Raw genomic sequence first — 22,506 nt, forward strand, 5'->3', positions numbered from 1 at the left:
TTCCTTCCACCCTGCCATTTCCAGAACCAGGCCATGGAAATCCAATACAGATGGTCATAACTCAATGTCTTCTAAGACAAAATAAGGTAGGTATAAGAAGTTAATTTACACCACAGTAGAAAGGTTCACACCATAATAGGGAGTAAATATGATTTATTAGATAAAGAATTTAACTTTGAGTGTCTGAATTCAACTGGTTAGAGCCTTTTAATTTAATGCCTACTGCATCATGGCAACATATTTAATACAATGAAAACAAAATAAGGTGACTGATAGCCTGTAATGGCACAAGTGGAGGCCACAAAAGATCATTTCAGGCTGCTAATTGCCTTGGTTCTTACTGTAATTCCCTATATCTTACCACTATCCAATGCCTTTTCCAAGAAGAAATACTCCAGGTTTATGTACTTTGCTATGAAAATAACCCACATAGCTTACATGAAGGCTTTACCTTTTGCCATGTTCTAGTCGTGGCAGTGGCTGCTGCACTTGGTTCTGCTGGACTACTGTATTTATTTGTGCCAGAGCCAATGGCACAAATGTTGTACATTATTGAAGCATTGATTAGCCTGAACATACTGCTGGACTAGTGTGCTCCAGAGGGCCAGAAGGCTTCCCTGGTTTTCATGCTTTGAGGAACAAAAACATTGAGAACTCGGCTGGGCTGGTAACCAGAAAGCCAATACATTTTTATGTCCTGGGGGGGCAGTGATGAAGTATCAGTTATGGCTAGGTCACTTGGCTTGGGTGATCAGGCTGTGTTCACTGTGGAATTGCCTGTCTGGCTGGTAATGTTGGCCCTTCAAATCATACAGGCAAAATTCAGTCCTATGCCTTTTCAGAATTTAGTCCTTTTTAGACCATGCCAGTCCAGAGGCATAGTTGTCTTACTTTCTATTCTTCATGAATGGTTTTCTACTGAATTAATATACTGATAGATAATTGAGAGTTCCTGGGGTTGCTTGTTAGAAACTTTGTTCATGCATTTATTTGTTGTAGTATGTGTGATTGTTTATTATGCTGTGCAATTTGACATACCGTCCAGAAGAGTGGAGTTGCCGAGTTATTTTTTGTAATCATTATATTTCTAAGGCAGGGCCATTAGCTGCTCATAATATAGACTTGTTCTCAGCAATGTAGTAAATTAAGCTGATGATACATTGTTGTGTTGTTCATATTGCTCTTTCATTTGTAAATTGTGGGATTCAATTATGCACTAATGATTGTTTTTATGTAGCTGTAGTAATACTTTCAGGCATTTGTCCTACATTCACCACAAACTCACTGTTTTTCATTATCAAAGCTAATTTTCTCTTAAGACAGGGCAGACTAGTTTTATTAGTTAAACTAGAGGTAGGGACATGCAAAGGAGCATGCACAATGTTTTTAAACATCTCTCAGACTCAAATTCCAAGATTTATTTCAAAAGCACTTCATGGGAAGCCCACAAGGAATCAGATCCCCTAAAATATATTTTTGCCATGATTTTTAATATTGGAAGGCCAAATCTTTGTTTGCCCTGCAGACTACTCTCTTACCTCTTATGTTCAGTAGAAAGAAGATGGTAGAATTACCATTAGTGGACTGGTTTAGAATGGTATTATAAAAAGAAGCAAGTGTGAGCAATTCTGAAGTGCTAAATCCTCTTTGAGAACTCTTTCTTAAAGTGTCATAGTTAGGAAGTCCTTAACATCACATTGCATCTCATGATTGACAGGTAAAGTATTTCCAGAGTTGTTTTTTCCCTTAAACAGAAATAGGTAAAAGGGACTGTTACTACTTACATTCCACAGGATCATCAAGTTTTCCTCTGTAACTAATGTTCCACTGCTAGCAAATATTTTTTTCAGATCTGTAAACATGACAGAATATGTATGGGTATGATAGCAGAGAAAACTGATACACAGTCTGCAAAAACAGACACAGAAAATTGATTTGAAATTTTACCTAGTGTGGGAACATGTTTACCCACAAAAAGACATCTACTTTACTTTAGGAAGGTGTTAACTGGGTCATAGGTGAAGTCTTCATGAGACAGTTTTGTGCTGTTCTGTGCTTCTCTTTACCTCTGTCTTGGGGGAAAAAAGTTTGCCTTAGTTCTTATTCCCTGCTTAGAGGACTTAGAGCTTAAATGAGATGTTGTGTTTGTACTCAAAGTTTATTTCTAAGGATCTTTTGTGTACATGCTAGTGTTTCAACTCAAATGTAGACAGTAGGATAATAGTAGGGATCATTTTAGTTTTTTGGGATACTGGGGCCTGGGTTAGTCAGATGATTCCTTGTATTTCTCATAGATGTCTCCTTTCCTCAGTCCATTTCATGATACCTTCTCACAAAAAAAGAAGTGCAGTTGGGCCAATTCACTTGTTTGGCTTGCTGCCTATACTTTGGAATATATTCCATCAAAGTTTCATCTTTTGATGCTCCTGTGAACAGTAGTACAGTACACCATCTGCACCCTAGACTAATTCATCTGATAATGTCTTAGAAACCAAAATATTACAAAGTCATAAACTGACAAGAAACATAAAGCTTGACATAATTTTTCCTGCATTTTTTCAGTGAAGCTCTTCTGTAACATCTGCCTGATGCTGGAATAAACCATGCAATTAATCTAACAGTTCTAATGACAAAGGGATGTGAGAGATCAGAAGAGAGCATATAAGGTTACCTCTTACCCTTTAGCAGCCATATGTTGAAATCTCTTTTGTGAAAACCACAGTTCAGGCATGGAGTATGCGGTTTCACAGTTTAGGTACAGTATCTCTGCCACAATGCTGAAATATGAGTCAGTTTATCCAAAGACTGCTGTCAACAGATACATTTTATGTGTATCCAACCTACTACAGATGACATCTGTTCTGTGGAGTTTTTCAGGGTATTGTGTCACTTGGCTTTAGGGGTGTTGGATGGGTACCTGTGTTAAGGTTTATGTTCTACTTCCATAAGTGGGTCTTCTAAAAAACTGGAGATTGCATCAAATTTACAAGCTTTGAATTAAATCTATAGAACTGGATAGCGCCTACCATATCTCTGTAGGACAGAAAATCTACATGCCTATATCTGCATGACTCTGTAGACAGAATCTGCTTTGCTAAATTACCTTGGAATTATAGTGTTTGCTTGGGGCCTACACATTTACAGAAGCACCCTTACTTTATATTTTTATTATATTCACAAGACTATCAGTATGTTTATAATAAAGTAAATCTCATTTAACCCATTAGATAGGTCAGGATGGACTTCTGAAAATTATTTTTGTTGAAATATAGACATGAAGTTTTGCAAGCCTTATTTGTCTGCTTCTGTTCAATACAGTGATTGAAATATATTTGAATCTGAATGTATGTGTGTGTTGTAAGTTAGGTCTTTATTTTTCAATATCTAGGACATAACGAGTCTTGTCTGTTGTTTTGCCTACTTTTTTTTTTTTCAGTAAGTAGTGGAAAATACAGTGCCAGTGTCCATGTTTGTTTTATAATAAAGAAGTTAGAGCTGAAAGAAACAGAAGAATGATGATGTTTAGCAGAATTTGGAAAATTCTGATTTTCTGGCAATAGTAGATTTTCCATTGCAATTATAACTGGCATATTCAGTATTTGAAGTACTTTATCATGTTCCTTTATAGTAACCATATTCTCTAAATACATGTGCCACTTATACCACATTTTTCATGTCAGTTTAAGCAGATGTATTAGAATTGAATAACAGATTGAGTAGTGGTTTTTATCTTGAATTCCCATGTGTGCCATGTCAGTATGGCTCTGACCTAAATGGAGCTTTTATTTTAGAGCAAGCACGTGAAGAGTTGCCTGATAGGTTCTGGTCTTACAGGCTGTCTAACTTGTAGTATGTTGTCCTGTTGTAAAAACAGGAAGTCCACAAGAAGAATAATCCTCTAATTGCATGTACTCCCACATACATGCAATAATTTAAAAATTGAACCTGTCTGAACATGATTATGTGAAGGGCAGCAAATGTAGGTAGTTTACACTATCTTTTTATATATGCCTGATTGTTTTCTACAGTTGAACTGAGGGTTAGAAACTCAATGGAGACAAAATGCCATGTGGCCAAGAGCTTTTGCTTTAGTGTCTGCCTGTCATTCTTCTGAACTGCTATTTAGCTGACACTTAATCCAAAGCCTGGTGCAGTGTCTGGGTGAGTGAAGGAGAGAAGAAAGAAAAAGAAAGTGTTAAGAGAGGGAAGAAGGTGTTTCAAAATTAAGAAAGGAATAGAAGGTATAGAAGTTCCTCACAAAGAACAATATAGGAAAGCATTTCAGAATTTGGCCCAATCTTACAGCATCAGTGAGGTGTGTGTTTTCTACATGTGAAGCAGTGTGTTAGTTCATTACCATCCAATTGGCTGTAATCATGACAACTGCAGATGCACCTCCCTGTTTTGCACCTTGGTACTCAGGTGTTATTTGTGGGTCCTAAAGAAATATCCATAGTTGAAGTTTCCAGTCTTTCTGACACCAGAGTAATGATTTCCAAGACAGTGACAGTGGCTCAAAAACCCTCTTGCTTAGAAACTTGGTTTTGTGGCTCGTTATCCAGGATTCTCACTCATTTTTCTAAAGAAAATTTGGACTTCAGTCCCTGCTGTACTAGGATGAGGATTTGTCAGTCTTGTGAGTTAGTTACCTGGATGGCATTCTTTTCAGAGAACAGATATATTATTATTTGGGAGTACTCTTGGGATCTGTGGTGTTTGCTACCTCAAAAATCCTGATGGTATCTGCCTCTCTAATAGCAGATCTTGTGTGTGATACAGCTGGGTATACTCAAATAATTTGTGGACTGGATCAAGACCATAAACGTATGGAATGCATGAGTGGCAAAAGATGTAATTGAAGTGGGTTAAAGAATAGCAAGGTAGCAATGCAATTTCCTAACCATTTATTATGTAGCAATTATAATGATGAAAGCACCATAGGGGGAAGTAGGTCTAAGGTTGTCCTGTCTTTGTGCCAGTTCAGGAATAAATTACAAGTGCTAAAATCTGTGTGAATTAATCAGTATCCTCCATGTTGTTAAAGATTCCACCAAATTCTAGTGGGTAATAAAATGTTAGAATAAATATAATACAGCTATGTAACAGAAGTGCTAAACAGATAAAAAGATCTAGGACCATTATTTTTATGCATTGAAGAGTGTGTGTCTCTGGCAGGAAGTAGTAAAGGAAAAGAGATAAAACAACCTGGGCATGAGGATATTCAAAAATACAACAATTACTCTTGTTTCTGTCATAATGTTGAGAGGGCATGACATCTAGGCCATGGTCTGGATGACCGGGTGTAAAACCGATTGCCAATCCAAGTGCTTCCCATTTGGAAGAATGCACAGAAGTGAGGAGAAGACTGCAATAGGGTAGAAACCTCAGGCACTAATCAAGCAGTAAGTGATATTTTGGGAGGATATTCTTTGTTGTAGTTTTTCTACAGTTGAATACAATTATATTGAATGTATGAAATATTATTTGTGTAAGGTTCTCCAAATTATCTGCAAGGTTTTATTTTGAATCTCTCCTGGCTTTTCTTTTAACTCAGTCTTTCACCAGTGGAATATTAACTCATGATAAAGTGCCGTATATTCAGATTCTCAAACTGGGGATAACCTGTTAAAAGAATAAGATAGAAGGCTCAGACTGAGTGCAGGTAGTTCAAATAATACAGGGCTGTTTGCCCCAATGACTTCTCCACCATTTTGGTGGCTTTTCCTGCTTATCTCACATTTTCTCTCTTCAGTGATTTTCTGGCTTTTGGACTTTTTTTGAGTTGAGGATTTTGTTTAGTTGTTTGAGGGTGGGGGGAGCGGGGAGACAATGTCTTTGGCAGGTGATTTTGGTTGTCAGTTTGGTTTTGGGGTTTTTTTGTTGATTTTAGTGGTGGTGCTCTGGGGTTTGGGTTTCTTTTTTGCTATGATTACTTTGAACCATCCTCTGCTTCTGATGTCTTTAAGTGTCACGCAATTGTGCCAGTCTTATGAAATCTTACTTTGAGAGAATAGGAATCTTACTGGTGAATTGGTTATATGCATGGTTTAGTGATATACTGAAAATGCTGTCAATTCCTCCAGTGCTGTGTCACAGTAACCATCTTTTGGTTTGGATGTGTCTTTGATAAGACAGGCTGTCCTGCAGTATATTTTCCCAGCATCTACACTGTCTTAGAAAGTGCCAAGATTTCAATGCTTTTAACAGTTCCCACTAAAATTCTTCTGTGAAGCCATGGGATGAGATATGGTGGAGAGTGGCCTTAAGGTTTCAAGGGGTCCTGAATAAACATCACCACAGAAACCCCAGTGACCTTTTAATTAGAGCAGCAAATTAAAGTTTTTAATGGTGTACTCTGATTGGGATCTGAGACAAAGACCTTCCTGTTGAGTCACAGCATGTGCTGCACAAAAATGTGCAAGTAGAAACAAGAAGCTACCAGGCTTTCCTTTTTCTTGATCAGAAATTATGGGGGACATAGTGTGGGAAACATGCTGCATAAATGCATTCTGTAGGAGGAAGCTTAGCCACCTGACAACTCCTGCATTCAAACTGTACCGTCTTTACTATCAATTTTTTTTATAAAAATCAGCAATTGACTTTTGTTTAGAGCTAAACTGGGCACTGCCAGGCTGTGGGGAACCACTGTACTACAATGCAGATCGCATCTTCCAGAGCTTATCATCTGTACTTTCCCTGTGTGCTGGCAGCTGTGGCCACACAGACAGCAAGGAGCACTCATTTATTTTGCTTCAGAGTAGCTGCTTGCAATGGTCATAGGAGAAAGAACGCAACCCTGCTGGCTGGTCATGTTCATATGCTGTGTGAATAATGAATTTTGTTCCTTTCTTTTATGGCATTGGATATTTATTGGTCACAGCTGTGGGTAACTTGGTTTGAAAAGCAAGATCCTTAACTGGCAGTGAAGGTAGTTTTCCTGTATTTATACCTTTTAAGAGTTTGTTGCTATAGCTCTGTTACAGTAACTTTTTTGTGTATATGCTTAGAAGGAGAGCTTGTATTGTGTGAGACTTGCTCTGACCACAAATTGTAAAGAGTAATCAAATACTGTACTTCTGACTATAAAGGGCTTTGCCACAGTGATCTATTTATATAAAAAAATTACCCAAACCCTTATTCCAAATCAGTTTGTGATTAGTTTTGTGTGCTTTGTTAAATTCCTTCTGAAGCACACCATGGGTTAAGCAGTATGCAGAAAAAGTTTTCAAAGTAGTTTAGTTCACTAGAAAGGTAAAGTAGAGTCATAAACTGAGAAGTTACTCTTCAGTGTGTAGGGGGAACAAGGCAATTCCATAGTTTTTCCCTGGGCATACTGCTTGTGCATTGCTCCTCTAGTGATGGTACTTTATGGTCTTTGCAGAGCTATGCAGTCAGTACAATGCTGGCTAGTTACTATCTGCTCAACTGCATTAAAGGCAACACATTTTTGCTATCCTAAACTCTCTCCTGGTGAAAAATCCTTGTTACAGCAACAATTAGTTGTATTGTCATTGGAGAGGAGACTGGCATTCCTCAGAGGAAGTAGTTATAATGCTCAAGTCTTCTTTCTAATATTGTTTTTTGATTTATGATGTCACTGACTTCCTTTACTTGCTTTCATATTTCACATATCATGGATGGCAAGGAAAACAGGTTTTTTCCTCCAAGTGAGTCCTTCAAGACTGCTGATTTAGAGCTCTGGAATGTGGATGGTTGCTCCACTCTAGGTATTCTGTTTCTATCTAGCAGATTCTCTTTTTTTTCCCTATGCATGGTAGTAGGTCTTTTTGGCCAAATGGTAAGTTTGAACATGCTAAGGTTTACATTGTGGGGATCTAAATTATTCTCCAGAGAAATTACTTATCAGCCATCAAGTCAGTTCAGTTCTGCAAGTTAAAACCTGTGTAGAAATCAACCTTGTGGATGATTTATTTCTTTGAATTTTGAAAGCACAAATCCCACAACTAGACAATTATGACCCCACTGCCACTTGCAGAGGCTATGCCATGTGACTGCATGCTGCTAAAGCATCTTATCACTTGCCAAATTGCATGCTATGACTACACTATGCCCTTGACCTATAAAACAGTGAAATCATAAATCTGTGAAGTCTTTAAAAGACATCTGTACAAATACCTTTCCTTTGTCTCCTTGATATAAGTTTGAAAATGTCCATCCTGGGATGTATCAGGCACAGCATTGCCAGCTGGGTGAGAGAGGGATTGTCCCACTCTGCTCTGCACTGGGGCAGCCTCACCTTGGGTGCTGGGGGCAGTTCTGGGTGCCACAATACAAGAAAGACATTGAGCTGCTAGAGAGAGTCCAGAGGAGGGCACGAGGATGTTAAAGAGCCTTGAGGTGAAGCGGTGTGAGGAATGGCTGAAGTCAGTTGGTCTGTTCAGTCTGGAGGAGACTGAGGGGAGACCTCATTGCAGTTACAGCTTCCTTATGAGGGGAAGAGGAGGGGCGGACACTGATCTCTTCTCTCTGGTAACAGTGACAGGACCCAAGGGAATGGCCTGAATTTATGTCAGGGGAGGTTAAGGCTGGATGTCAGGAAAAGGTTCTTCTCCAGAGGGTGGTTGGGCACTGGAACAGGGTCCCCAGGGAAGTGGTCATAGCACCAAGCCTGGCAGAGTTCAAGAGGTGTTAAGACAGTACTCTCAGGCACATGCTGTGACTCTTGGGGATGTCATGTGCAGTGCGTGGAGCTGGACTTAGTGATCCTGCTGTGTCCCTTCCTACTCAGGAATTTTGTGATAATCAGCTGTAGTTGCTGCCACTCTATGTATTGCCATATTGAGTACTTTGATCCAAACCACGGAAAGTAGACTTCTGCTGTTATTTCATACACTTAACTTTTCTGATAATCATGCAGAGCTGTGTTTTAAAGTTAATGGATTAGGTCCTACAGCTGCTAGAGATCCTTTTCAGAACAAGATTACAGATTTATGGTATAAATAATTGGAAGATATTCACAATTAAATTATCACTTTTGAGTTATTTGCAATCAATTTGAGGGGTTGCACGAACTCCCACATGATTTTAGGTGGGTTTTGTTTCTTAGCAACATGGAGTTAAGGGTAATTTTTTTCTAACTGAAAATCATCATGTTCACGTACAGATTTATCAGTGGTTGTTAAGAAAGGGTTCAGTGCACAAAGTAAAGGACGTCATAGCCTCCTTTGCTTTGGAAAATCCCTCTGATATAATGAATTTCTTAGAAAAGTTGCTGAAGGCACCGTGTCACCAACAGTGTGTCTATGCTGTCCATCCCCCTGCATTAACCTGAGCTTTGGCAGGAGAAGCCAGAATAAGGGTGAATGGGTGGATGTCAGCTGAACTTTTTACATCTTGTTTTCAGTGTGTTTGCTTGTGGGAAGTGCCGTTTTCACCACAGTGTTAGCTATTTGTCTTTGCCAGTATAGTGTTTGTAACTTGACTCTGCCATTGTATCCCTGGTTTTTTGCATGCTTTACTTGGACAAGAAAATAAGTGGCTTTATTTGAAATGTCACTGAGATAGAACGTATGATTTAGACATTTTTCTTAAAGCAGAGCACATACACGGTTTCCTAAAGCTGAGATTTAGACCAAAAATAAAATTTGAGTTTGGCCAGGGTATGCAGACTAGACACCTGAAGTTCTAGGGCATATAAATTACTGGCTTCTAACAGATAGGCCTTGTACAGAAAGGCCCAGGAATGAGGTCTGAAATCACATTTTTGCGTATGCACATTTTTCTGTTCCCTATAGCTCATATGAGCTGACTAGCATATTTTCAACAGAATTGAGTGGATTTGGTTTTAGGCTTTCATATGGGAATTGCAGGGATGATCTGATAATGTTGGAGAAGGCAGGAAATAATATTTTAACTCTCTCAGAGTTTACTTGGTTTTGTCAGTGCTTTTAAAAGCCAGAATGTAGGTTTAGAATTTAAGCTGAACAGTACAGAGAGAGTTTTGAAGTTCAACCACAGTTTGATAAGGACATGTTATTGTTTTGTAAAGGAGAGTTTTCAGAGTGTAACAGTAAAATTTTAGCTCTGTTTTCTGCATTCATTATCACAGCTCCCACTGAATGCAGCTTAGTCAACATTTCATCTTCAGGAATGGCTTGGAATTAGAAGTTAAGGAAGCTGGGGGAAAGAAATGTTACAGAATAATAGAGAATCAAAATGTAATTTAATTTGTGTCCTCTTCTTCTTCAAGGCTATTTTAACTTACTCCTTTCACCTGATCTTAGTATATTGACTTTAAAGGAATGAAGGATAACTGCTCTCTGTTGCAGCAAATGCTGCAGTATGCATACTGCAAAAGCCTAACAACCATCCACTGTTAGCATGAAGTCTCTGTCCCCATATACCTAGAGATTTTGGCAGAAGCAGGGTTAGTGAGCCGGTTCTGTTGGTCTTCATACTGCAGTTTGTAAGCTGACCTGTGCAGTCCAACAGTATGGTCAGCTGCGTGCAAGAGCAGTGATTGTAACAGCAGCTGGTGAAACAAGCCACGTGCAGCTGTAAAGGCTTTGTTTTGTTGGTGGTGGAAGGATGTAGCAGGTAACTGGGGCTTGATAACTGAAAACAGAGGCTGGTTTTGTACTTAGAAAATGTGGTTTCATGATTCAGGATTAGTGGCACAGGATTCAGTGTGCTTGCACGTGTACTACTAACAGCTCAGGTCGGTAAAAAAGCCTGTGAACCAGAGAGAGAACTGGAAAAACCTGTGTGCAATAAAAAAAAAAACAAAACAGCATTCAAAGGGAATGTCATAACTGCATGTTTCACTGTGATCTGTCACTGTCAGTAGTTGCCTGAGCTAAAGGGAGTTCCCAATCTGCTTGAAAGTTTGGGAGGTCTGAAATTGTTATGGCAAACATTGTAATTCACTTAAGTGGCCATGGCTAAATAACCACTCCCTATGGGGTTTTAGTCCATCTGTCTCATCCTCTGCCTTCCACACACCTTTTCTTATGTTCTCCTTTTCCCTGTTTTGTGTGACCAAACAGGATCAAAGAAGTCGATTGGGATGAAAAATCTGTGGGTTTTTAATTATTACAGTTTACATGTGAGTCTCATACAGCTCCCTGCAAGGGAATATATAAGTGCTTGGGCCAGGTATCACAGGGGAGATGTCAAGAAGGTAGGAACATGAAAAGAGAGAAGAGGAAGTAGGACTGAGTTTTTAGAAAAATAATGTAGCCATACACACCCTGCATGACTTTCAGCCTGTAATGGATTAAGACCTCCTATTCCTGGGTAACAGGGGAGCATAAGCTGAATTTCAGTGTAATCTAACTAATGTATCTTTTGTAGTTTCTTTACTGTAGTTCTGAGAGATACTTTTTTCAATTCACCTTAAATTATATGCTACAGGAAGTCCGCATTCCAAACTAGAATGCCATGGATGCTGTAACCAATATAAACTTGTAGCAAATAAGTGTCAGGGTATTTTCAGTACCTTTGTGGTGATCAGTGTACTTTTGCAGAACTTCAGATGAGGTGTAATTGGAGTTAAGATTTGTAAAAGGCACTAGAATGATACTAGTTGAGCAGCCAGTCATCTGTTAAAACATTTATCACCATTGAGAAAAAGCATGCTTTATTTGCACTAATAAACAGCACTTATCATCTAAGATTGAGCACTCATACCTGATTTTGCTGCTGTTGAACAGCTGATGCACTTCGTCATAGAAATTACTGCAGTTTAAGTCAACTTCTAATTGTTTTGTACAACAAATTTTCCTAAAAGGAAAGAGAGGCATCTCCATCTGTATAGAAGGGAAGTTTGTTGAAAGAATTGGAATTAAATATTTGTAAATAAATTATTGGGATGCATAAATACAATAGTTCTACCTAACATGCTCATTAAAAATATGATGCGATGTTTAAGGGCATCAGTCTAAAAATGACTACAAATGTCATGTGTTGTGCCCTGATCTAAGCCCAAGCCATTCCTACTCAGTCATGACAATGATTGTGTTCTTTAGCCAAACATTATTTTTCAATTTTATTCCTATGAAAACCTCAGTATTTTTAAGATCCATAAATCATTTATTTCAGGCTGATCCAATTTAGCAACTATTCATCTCTTGTTTCATAGCTGCATTCATTTTTAAAGCACACGGTTTTATGGACAGCTATCCATTGTATCTTGCTTTCCCTTTCCAGCCTTCTACCTTAGAAAAGTATCAAAGGTTATTTATATTTGCTCCATTGGGCCTTAATACTTTGATTATGGAAACACTATGCTGATTCCTGTGATTGTTTACAATTGTGGTTTTTTGTTAGTCTTGCAAAATCACTTGCTCCTTTTCTTCCCCATGCCCAGATGGAGCATTAGGTAGTTACTGCATGTCAAATGAATGCATACAGTTATATGTTAGAAGTGTTTCTGACTGTGAGAAGGCTTCTTTCTAAGCCACCTGAGTGTCTTGAGTCTGCAGGTCATTATTTGGGTTACTAGCATAAAGTAATCCCAGCAGCTTTAGAGGAAAGGAAATTCCCACTCAACCGGTACCACTCCCAATAGAATGAGGAGTGGAGACTTAGATTTTAAAAAGAAAAATATAAAAATGTAGAAGTGAGCTGATGCAGAGTTGGTTTTCATGTTGTGCATTGCTGGTTAGTCATCTCTGTGTGTGTTTTTTGTTGGAGAAGTAATGTTTCCACACTGTCTGGTTTAATAAAACAGGATTTATATCAGCTATCTTCCCAGCAGACTTCTAAAGTTTGTGTAACTCCCTAGAATGTCATGATGAAAGGTATGTGTCTAGAAACAGTGTGTCATTTAACATTCTTGTTCCCTGTGATTTAATAGAAAATATGTGGAGAAAGTATATAGTATACTTTTAACACAGCAGTGACTCTGATATGATGCTGGTCATGATGCGTGTTTGTTGTGGTTTTTTTGAAATGGTATCTGCATGGGTAGGACTGGTTTATTATTTCCAGATGTTGGTATTTTAGGCCAAGTTTCTGTCTCTGTCTCTGTGCACAAACTGGAGTACAAGAGTTGGTCACTGTGGTGCTGATGCCATGGATGAAGCTTTATGAGGTCTGGTTGTTCTGAGACCATCTCTGCGTCTATGTTTACCATTTTCAGGCATAGCTCTGCCAGCAAGGGAATTCACCCAGCTGCATTATACATGCTTTGGAATAGTCCACCAGGAAAAGATATTGGTGACTGTCCCAGAAATACATTGCTCTGAAAAAAAAGAGAAACTAAATCATTGGGAGGAATTACCTCTCTGAGCTGCCCATACCAGGACAGTAATTTAGTTCAGAGGGATATGCAGGACACTGTCCCAGCATACCATTGAGCCAAATACCATGAGTGATAACATCATTCTTTATGCCTTTATGTATAGTTAGAACCTGTCATAAAAGACTAGAAGCCAGTTTCTCAGTTTTGACGCAAGTATAAACCAGGAGCAGTTCTGTTGGCATTACTATAGAAGTAAACTGCGAAGTATCTCTTACTAAGAGACAAATTTAGTGTTATGTGGAATGAGAGTGGGTGCTACTGTACCACAGGTTTCAAGGAGTTGTGATTCAGTCCGACCCATATCACATTGTCCACAGTGTTTCAGTTTTGAAGCAGTTTTCCCAAGACCAGTTGAGATCATGAAACTGGAAGCATTTTTCATTCTTGTAAGGTGAAAACTGTCATAGAAGTGAATGTGATGACTGGCAAGGCAAGTTACATTCTCAGTTCTTTAAAAATGGTGAGATTTTGTTTGTCATTTGTTGTTGAAGCTATCTGATGAGTTTTCATTTTTGCCAATGTTATGCAATTTTGAAGCAATAGCTTTGATTTTTAAGTTCCCCCATACAAAGTTTTAATTGACAGTATGTGGTTTAAGATTAAATTAAAAACCTCTTGTCATGATTGTTGATTCAAGTGCAGTACAGGGAGTGCTAGAAGTCTAAAGGTAATTGAGTTCCTGCAACGGATTAGTGAATCAGGCCTAAGCAAAGGAGTGGCCATCCTATCATTAACACCTGCCACTTTATTGCCTAATCAGAAAAGATGGTCTTAGAGCACAATGATTTTGTCTAGAGTTCTCCCATTAGCATCAGCCTCTGAAGGATCCAAACCTAAAATGCCTGTGCTTGATCACTACTGAAAATAAGGTGAGCCTGCTCCTTTGTCTCCTGTCAATAAAAGAAAAACTTCTTTATTCCAAGGAAATAGTGGTAATGTTGCTTGTAAATGTTTACAAAAGCCTAAATTTTTATTTCTTTTTTCACTTCTGTTAGCTTTTGAGTAAAGATAATGATCAATTAGATAGCAAATACCATCAAGAACCAGGATGCAAAAAAAAAAGTATTTAATAGGGTTGATTCACTGCAGTATTTTGTAAAGGTCAGGTCTTATAGTTTTCTGTTTTGCATTCTTGGAATGTGAGAGTATATGAGAAAGCAGTATGTTTGTCCCCTAGCATTGCAGTCTTCAGTCATATTTCTAAACAGAGAAAGAGGAAAAAAATAAGCTCTTAGCAGAGCTGTATCTCTTAAGAGAAGTTAAACAGTGAGATACAAGCTTTGTACTTTTGTATTTTGTAAAGTTACAGAAAGATGAAAGAGGAACAGCCTTGGCTTTTATTGCAGGATACTGAACAGAAGATTCTCCAGACACAAAATGTATAGGAAGTTCTTGCTTGTTCTGATTCTGGCCTGGTCAGTTAAAGAACAGTTTCATCTGGCTGCACAGTAGAATAATTTTTTGGATGAGTCTTAGAGGTGAATTTGACCATTATGTGTGTGTGCTTCCACAGAGACCTTCAACATCAACATAAGACTTGAGATAATGAGTTGTTTGCTGAATGTTTTGGTTGAATTTTCTCTGAATTAATTAATTTTATGCAGATTTCCTGAATATATGGAGAGGAGTGGGAAACACTATTTAATGTGATTCATTTTGTTTGCATATTTAGTAGAACATAGCTTATAAAATACAGTGTGTTCTGTTTTTCTTGAAGGAGCTTTAATTGCAGTGAGTACTGTGTTTCAAAGTGTCTCTTTTGAAGATGAGTTTTATTTGCTGCTCAGCTTGTTGTCTTAAATAAAACTCCTTGCATATTCTGATGAATATTTGCAGGTGATGAAGGGAGTCAAACCACATAAGAGCATCAGGTGTATTAATGTGGGGAAGAAAGTAATTACCTGAGCTGTAAAATTCTGGACTTAACCTGCTTATTATTATTGCAAACTGGGACATTGGCTCCATGCCACCTTCAGGTGTGTCAGTCACAGGCTCAGTCTATGCAGCACTACTCACAATGATTTTAATGGTTTTTAAATAAACAGATGGCTGCCACAGAGTATTTGAGGCTGGATGTTTGGGGTCTTAGTAACAAACAACAAATTGTAGGGCAAAGTTGACTATTTAAAAGTACCTTCATTTCTTGCCATTGACACTTAACTGTTCCAAGGCTACTTCTGTTTAAAGTCTTCTTTCCCTGATGTTTGTCAGGGAAGGAATTTCTGGACTGGAATATTCAGGATCTCAGTCTTTGGATATTACTCAAGGGGCATGTCAGATATGACAATAGTCTTCCTGGAGCTAATTCCAAAACTTCTTGGATTTTGCAGATATGGAAAAATGACTGTTTATAAGGTAATGATTGGAATATCTCTCCATCATGCCATCAGGAAAAGTTAAAGCAAACACTTCTCTGCTGATTCCATGTGACTGCTGCTTGCCAACAAATTAGCTTGCATACTAGTCTTTCACATATTTGGAAGAGGATTTTTTTGTGGCACTTGCATCCTATTGTGTGGACACAGAGTCTAGCACACCAAATTTCTCTTTGCTAAGGTAGGTGTTACTTTCTTGTAGATATTAAGAGGAAAGCAACACCTTTTTCTCTTCCTTTTTGCCCCCAGCAAAGCCTCAGGCCACTGTCTTCAGAAGAATTTAGTGCTAGGCACACACTGCCTAGTAAAATTTTCATTCACATGGTTTTGGTTAAGGGAAACAGTGGAACACAGATAATCCCATAAGAATTGGCCACTGATAGGGGAGGATTTTTGTATGTGCAGGTTTAAGATATATTGTGTTATTTAATTTAAATATTGCACAGAAGGAAATGTTTATTCTCTATATTTATTCACAAAATCTTTAGTACTAAAACAAAAGTGTAATTGAAGCAGCACCTATCCATCCTGTCACTTCTAAGTGTATACATTTAGTAATAATATACTTTCTTTCTTGTACATATATGAGAGCAAACAAAGCTGTAATGCAGTAATTTATTTGTTCAGTCAGGCTCACTGTTAAAACCATTCCACTGCCAGCTTAGGTTAGATGGAACAACACAAAGTCTATGCTCTTGCTTTTGTAAGAACAATGCCAAGTATTCCCCTCCAAAGAAGATGAATAGAGCTATAAAAAAGCGGTGGCTTCACAATTGCTAATAGTTCTACACAATCCAATAAAAATCTAAGTCCACTACTGAATTTCTGAAGGTAGGTCAATAAAAGTAACAATGTCCATACAGTGGGAAACAGGAATTATTTCTGTGCAATACCATAGTTATCCTTCTTATTTGGTTCTATGTGGTTTGCAAAAGTGAACACCTCAATAATTTGAAACAGAGAACAAATATAGATAAGTTTTGCTTGCTGATTTCTTTTGCCACAGAGATGAGCACTGAAGCTATGCAAATACTTAGAGGCCCCATTGGTAGCTCCAGGAGCAGTTAGATAAAGATTCTAAATTGTCACAGAGGTTTTTTTCCTACGTGACTCATATGCACATTTTGAATGTTATACAGTGGCTGTAAAAATGTAGCAAAGTGAAAAAGTTAGTTTTAAAATCTGAAGATCATACAAGATTTATTGAATTCCTATCTTTATAACTTAAGAGCCTCTATTTGGGTAGATATTTTAAAAGAACAGAGAAGTTAATTCCTTAATACTTCAAAAAATGAGTCACTTTAAAAAAAAATCTTCTAGTTAGGGGTTGGGCAGTTTTTAAGGCTAGCATATTACACATTATTTTTCATCTTATAATTGCTAGAAAATTCTGGTAAAACAGGACCAGACTTGAGCTTGCCATTGATGTGTATTGTTTCTGTATCCTTAGGGAAATGAAGCCTTTCAGGGAGGCTTTCAAGAGGAAGAGCTAATAAATTGCTCTGAAGTTGATACAAGCTTCTCTGGGAAAAAGAGCAGGTCCTGGAAAGCCTGTGATAGAGAGCAGCTGTTTTCAGATACTTGCATTAAATCTCAGACGTGCTTTCCAGCCAGCTACTGCAGTGCAGAAGATTAACAGACATGTCCATAGCACTCAAGCAAGTCTTTAATAAAGATAAGACTTTCCGCCCAAAACGCAAGTTTGAACCTGGAACACAGAGGTTTGAACTTCACAAACGAGCGCAAGCATCTCTCAACTCAGGCGTGGACTTGAAAGCAGCTGTGCAGTTGCCCAGTGGAGAAGACCAGAATGACTGGGTGGCTGTTCATGTTGTCGACTTCTTCAACAGGATCAACCTAATTTATGGGACTATCTGTGAGTTCTGCACAGAGAGGAGCTGCCCAGTGATGTCTGGAGGCCCCAGGTATGAGTATCGGTGGCAGGATGACTTGAAGTACAAGAAGCCCACAGCATTGCCAGCACCCCAATATATGAATCTTCTCATGGACTGGATCGAGGTGCAAATCAACAATGAGGATATATTTCCCACAAGTGTAGGTAAGTGTAAGGAAGAAGTCCTAAAGCATAAACTGCCTTTCATTTTTGTACTAAGCATGTTCTCTTCCCACATATTTAGGGACATAAAAGCTCTTGAACAGCAGGTGGGGAGTAGGAGGGATCAGAAATAGTATGCAGTGTGTGAAATGTTAACTGTGGTTTATAGGTATGGTAGTGTTTGTTAGCCTTAAACATTTGTCCCTGACAAGCCTGTCAGGTTAATCACTGAGGGTGATCAGCATTGCGTTAATACCTTCTTGAAAACTAATCAAATTTGTAGCTTTGCACTTTGGCCAGCTACTTACATACAGAATGGATGGAAAGCAAAACTGGTCAGACTACTCTCATAGTGTGTACATTTATGTATGAGACAGTGGAGAATGAAGAATGCAATGAACTTAGCCCTCCCACCTTTTCTTGATTTCTCATCCAAAACTCACAAGTTGTGAATTATTCTCCAAAGTATTGTTTTCAGTACTACATATAACTAATAAGCCTTGTTATTATTTAAGCAGACAGTCTAGATGAGAGAGCTGTTAAGAGCTTCACAAATTTCCTTTTTATAATATTCTTTCTGAAGAGTGGCACAAGTAGGTAGAAACATCCTTGCTGAAAGTGGAAGAGTGCATTGTGTAGTGTAGACAACATAAATATTTAGCTGTGGCTGCATGCAACAACAAAAAAAGTTATGCTTTTGAAATGTACTTGCATGATTTTTAGCAGTTTTAATTAATGGATCCTGATTTACTGCTTTCAAATGGAAAAGCTGGGGGCTTTCTGTAAGAAATGTAAGTTGTTATGTATTGGTTGGCCCAGATGAGTAACAAACAGGAAGAATGACATATGTTTAGATAAGTTCAGCCCAATATTTTGGAGTTTATAGGCAGCTAAGGCCTGCGACTAATTGGTAGATAATGCATTGAGAGGCTGTGTCTATCAGTGTTTCCAGACCATTGAAGCACCTTACATTTGGACTTCACGGCTATCTATCTGGACAAATCTGTGGTTTGTTTCATAGTTTCTATCGCTTTTCTGTTCTACTCTAATAGGTAGAAAGGATGCATTAATTACATTTTTAATCTGGACTTTGACAACATGGCAAGAAGAAGGATGATATCAGAAGAAGCAGTATCATATATTTTGTGTAGTGAAAAATGGGTTTGATTTCTCAAGCATTGGTTGCTTTTTGTTTCTTCAGGGTAAATGATTTTTGGAGTTCAAGTTTGTTTGAAGGTGCAGAGAAATAGGTGATTTTGCTTCCACTGGTATTTCTGCAGGCTTTCATTATATTGTTCTGGTTTTGCATCGTTTGCCTGTGTAGAAAGTGTTGTCTCTCAGCAGATATGGGGAGCAGGTAGCACAACTGGTGTGCTGATGGGTTTTACTGAACCAACTAATAATCTCTAACACGCAAGCATTCAGCCCTACATGCTCCACCAATATATTTGTAATAAGACGCTTCTGAAGGAACTTTTGTCCTGATGGTTTACCTATTGTAAGCTAAGAATGACATCAGTAAATACTCAGTCTACTTCTCCCAGCAGCTTCTGCTGTTGTCAATTAAATCGAACATGGAGAAACTGAAGAAGGGGAAAGACATCTGGTCTCTAAAATGGGGCTGGACTCTGACAAAAGTAAAAACAGGAAAGCCCAATGTTCATACAAATCTTTGTCTCACTCTGAATTGATCCAAAGGAAAGGGACAAGTCTGCTTGTATTGGACTGTGCCATATTCATATTACAGACTGAGATGATTGGACAGTCCTGTAAAGAGATTCTATAGATACCTTTAGAGCATTATTAGAGCAGCACTTGTACCCCTATTTCTTTCTTCAGCCTTCTCTTCAGCCTTTATTGCAGATACCATGCTGGCCCCCTGCATATTTCTCATTATCTTTTTGATTAACTGCTTTCCATATGAAACTGTTGGTAAAATTGTTTGGGAGGCTCTAGATCTTTCAATTCAGGGAAAAATATATGCTATGTTGAATTTAGTATTCTGGGTATCTCTTATGTGAGCAAGTCCCTACTTAGGGACTCAAAACATGCAAAAGGAAGTTTGGATCTGTTCCTGGGGTAAGTTGCCTTTCAAAAGAATCTTTTTGGTTGATTTTCGTATCAGCCCCAAATTTGAATGTGATACTACCTGTAAACCTATCTGAGTACTGCTTTATAAAGCTGTTGAATGAAATTCACTGAGCATGTGTATTGTTACCTGTGCTGCATTTCACAAGTGATCAGAGAGGGAGCCTTTGTTGCTGTGTTAGGTTTATTTCTACCTGTTTATTCCTAACTGTTCTGCAGCAGCCTTTTGGTTAGCCTATGCACCATAGGCATAGTACTAATTAAAATCTCTATTTTCATTCACATAAATTAATGGTGACAATTCTTCATTCTTCACAGCAGCTGAAATAAATCTTGAAAGATGATATACTCAGAAAACAAAACAGGCTTATGTATGACCTTACTAACAGGACAACAGTTTTAAAGTGTTGAGTGGCTGTAAATTAGAGATTGCTTCATTGCTTTGAATCTTTCTAATCTAAAGAGAATTGTTCTGGGAAAAAAAATGTGTCCAGTGGATGGTATTTGGGCTGACTTTTTCATTAGCAGATAAGTTTAATGAGGAGATCCAGAGTTGGGTTAGTAAGTGGTGTTCACAGAAACCCTGAACACACTTTTCTCAGCTTAATCCTATTAAACTTTTCCTCTTTCAATTAGCATTCTCATGCAAACTATCTAAAGAAGGATTTCAAGAACTGTGATTAAGTGCAGCTTTCACTGAGGAGCTAGTTTCAAGGAAAATAATTTCAGAGTAGGGACAGCCAGGTTTGGTGGGATCTTCATTTTGTGGTGGTGGTTTTCCTCTGTGGTTAAAAAACAAAACAAAACAAAACAAAAAACCACAAATGCAATTGAGTTATAAATTGTTATAAATGTTATATTTAACCTTGTCAGTGTTTATACAATGGTCTATGGCCTCTTACCAGTCTGCCTGTGGTCTCATATTTCCTTTCTGCTTTCCCCTGTCCTTCTGTTTTATTCATTTTATGATAAAGAGCCTCATCCCTCAACCACTCTCCCACTTACAGGGAGCTGGTTGCTTGGAAAAAGAAGAACTGTCAAGAATTGTGTGCAGGTGATGAAAGCAGGTGCTAAATATCAAGATCACTTCTTTGTATAGCAAAACTTGAAGGACTGTTTTTGTAAAATGGCCTCACTATTTGTAGAAGATTGTATACATGCTTATGTTCTTGTTATTATTTCCATTATTACCAATTTCTTTATCCATTTAAGTGGATCTAAGGCATGCAAGAGGCTGACAGCTCTGGAAACGAGCTCTGTAAGTAACCACATAGAGATCTGTGTCAGTCCTCAGTGGGTGAGAATGCAGTAATAGAACTGAATCTATCCACCTGCTCAGCCACTACTGAAGTTATCCATTCCCAAAATTAATTTTTGTAATGGGCCTGTGGTTTATTTAGCTTTAGAGTAAATTCTTTGGTAAGTACTAGTTGCTCTTTAGGGAACCTACTAGTCTCACTGTTTAACACTTTTCAAGGAATATATTTGTCAGCCTTTGGTAAACAGTCTGAAGAAATAATTTAGAATAGAAAGCAGTAGATCCTAGGAAAAGATGCACTTTTTGTTGAACTGTGTCAGCTTTCACCATATGAGTTTTGGCAACCTCAAAAAAGGAGCTAAGAAAGAATTCTCACAGAAGAATTCTATTTTTCTGTGCTCCCTTTAAATCCTGATTTCCAAACATGATAAATTAATTTGCTTTAGGTTCTTCCCTGTACTCATTGCAGCCTTAAAATGAGAGTAATTATGTCTTGTTGGGATTCCATTCACTTTTCAGTGAATGGAATGCTGAGGTTTTTTCTGTGTAAGAGTCACTGGGAAAGATACACAGAAATTTAAGGCCACAGGGCATTATGTCATTTATTCTAATCTGAACACCAGCATAACACAGGCCAAAGAACATCACCACATGAATTCTTCAACCAGTCCCCAGATTGAAATGAGAAGATGGTCAAGCAACAGAAAATGTTGCTGAAACTAAGAGAAAATTGACTTCTTTTCTGACTTGACATAATGAATTTTTTTCCCAATGAAGAAAATAAAGCATTTGAAAGAGAACAAAGGTTGTGCCATCTCCATCCTTCAGGGTTTTCAAGACCAGGCAGAATAACACCTTAAGCAACCTGATCTGATGGGATTAAGACTTCCCAAAACCAGTGCTAGCTTTAAATATTCTGTGATTCTTAATTCAAATTTCAGCACTGCCAAGCTGCCTAAGGAACTAAAAGAGCTAAATTTGTTAAAACCTGATTAAGTAGTTTAACAAACCATAGTTTGACATTTAAAGGATGTACAAAATCACTTTTAAGGTATGAGAGTTCTTGTATAGGAGGATTTAAAAAGTTATTAATGTAATGAAATAGCCTAGTTATGGCTGATCAAAATAAAAAATACTTCAAACATATTTAAAGCCTAGGACTTCAGCTGAAAAAATAATGTATATTAATCAATACTTTGCCTGTTCCATATTTGGCTAGCAAATTTTGGTAACTAACAGCTTCAGGTTTTGCACAGAGCATGTGTGTGATGCTGCTTTCAAAGAAAGGAGCCCAGTATGTCACAATAATTCACCTACAAAAGCAGATCAAGATTCTGGAGGGCCTTTGCAGACATGATTCAAAATTTTCTATGGTTTCCTACTAATATTGTGGTATTGTAGATTTTTTTACGGTTATTGTTGTAGAATTTTCTACAGTTTTCTTTTCTTACAGTTATGTCTGTCT

The 22,506-nt window shown here is 38.0% G+C and overlaps 1 protein-coding gene across 2 annotated transcripts in view; it reads left to right on the top strand.

Moving 5' to 3' along the window:
* The window catches only part of MOB3B (MOB kinase activator 3B), an 84,517-nt gene that overhangs the window by 20,681 nt on the left and 41,330 nt on the right, over positions 1-22,506 (top strand). For both annotated transcript variants that reach the window (XM_030969126.1, XM_030969127.1), the window contains exon 3: positions 17,090-17,698. In XM_030969126.1, coding sequence (XP_030824986.1) covers positions 17,281-17,698 — 418 coding nt within the window. In that variant the 5' untranslated portion in view covers positions 17,090-17,280. The remainder of the gene's footprint in view (positions 1-17,089; positions 17,699-22,506) is intronic.

Source organism: Camarhynchus parvulus, chromosome Z (genome assembly GCF_901933205.1).
Source record: "Camarhynchus parvulus chromosome Z, STF_HiC, whole genome shotgun sequence".
Classification (NCBI taxonomy): domain Eukaryota; kingdom Metazoa; phylum Chordata; class Aves; order Passeriformes; family Thraupidae; genus Camarhynchus; species Camarhynchus parvulus.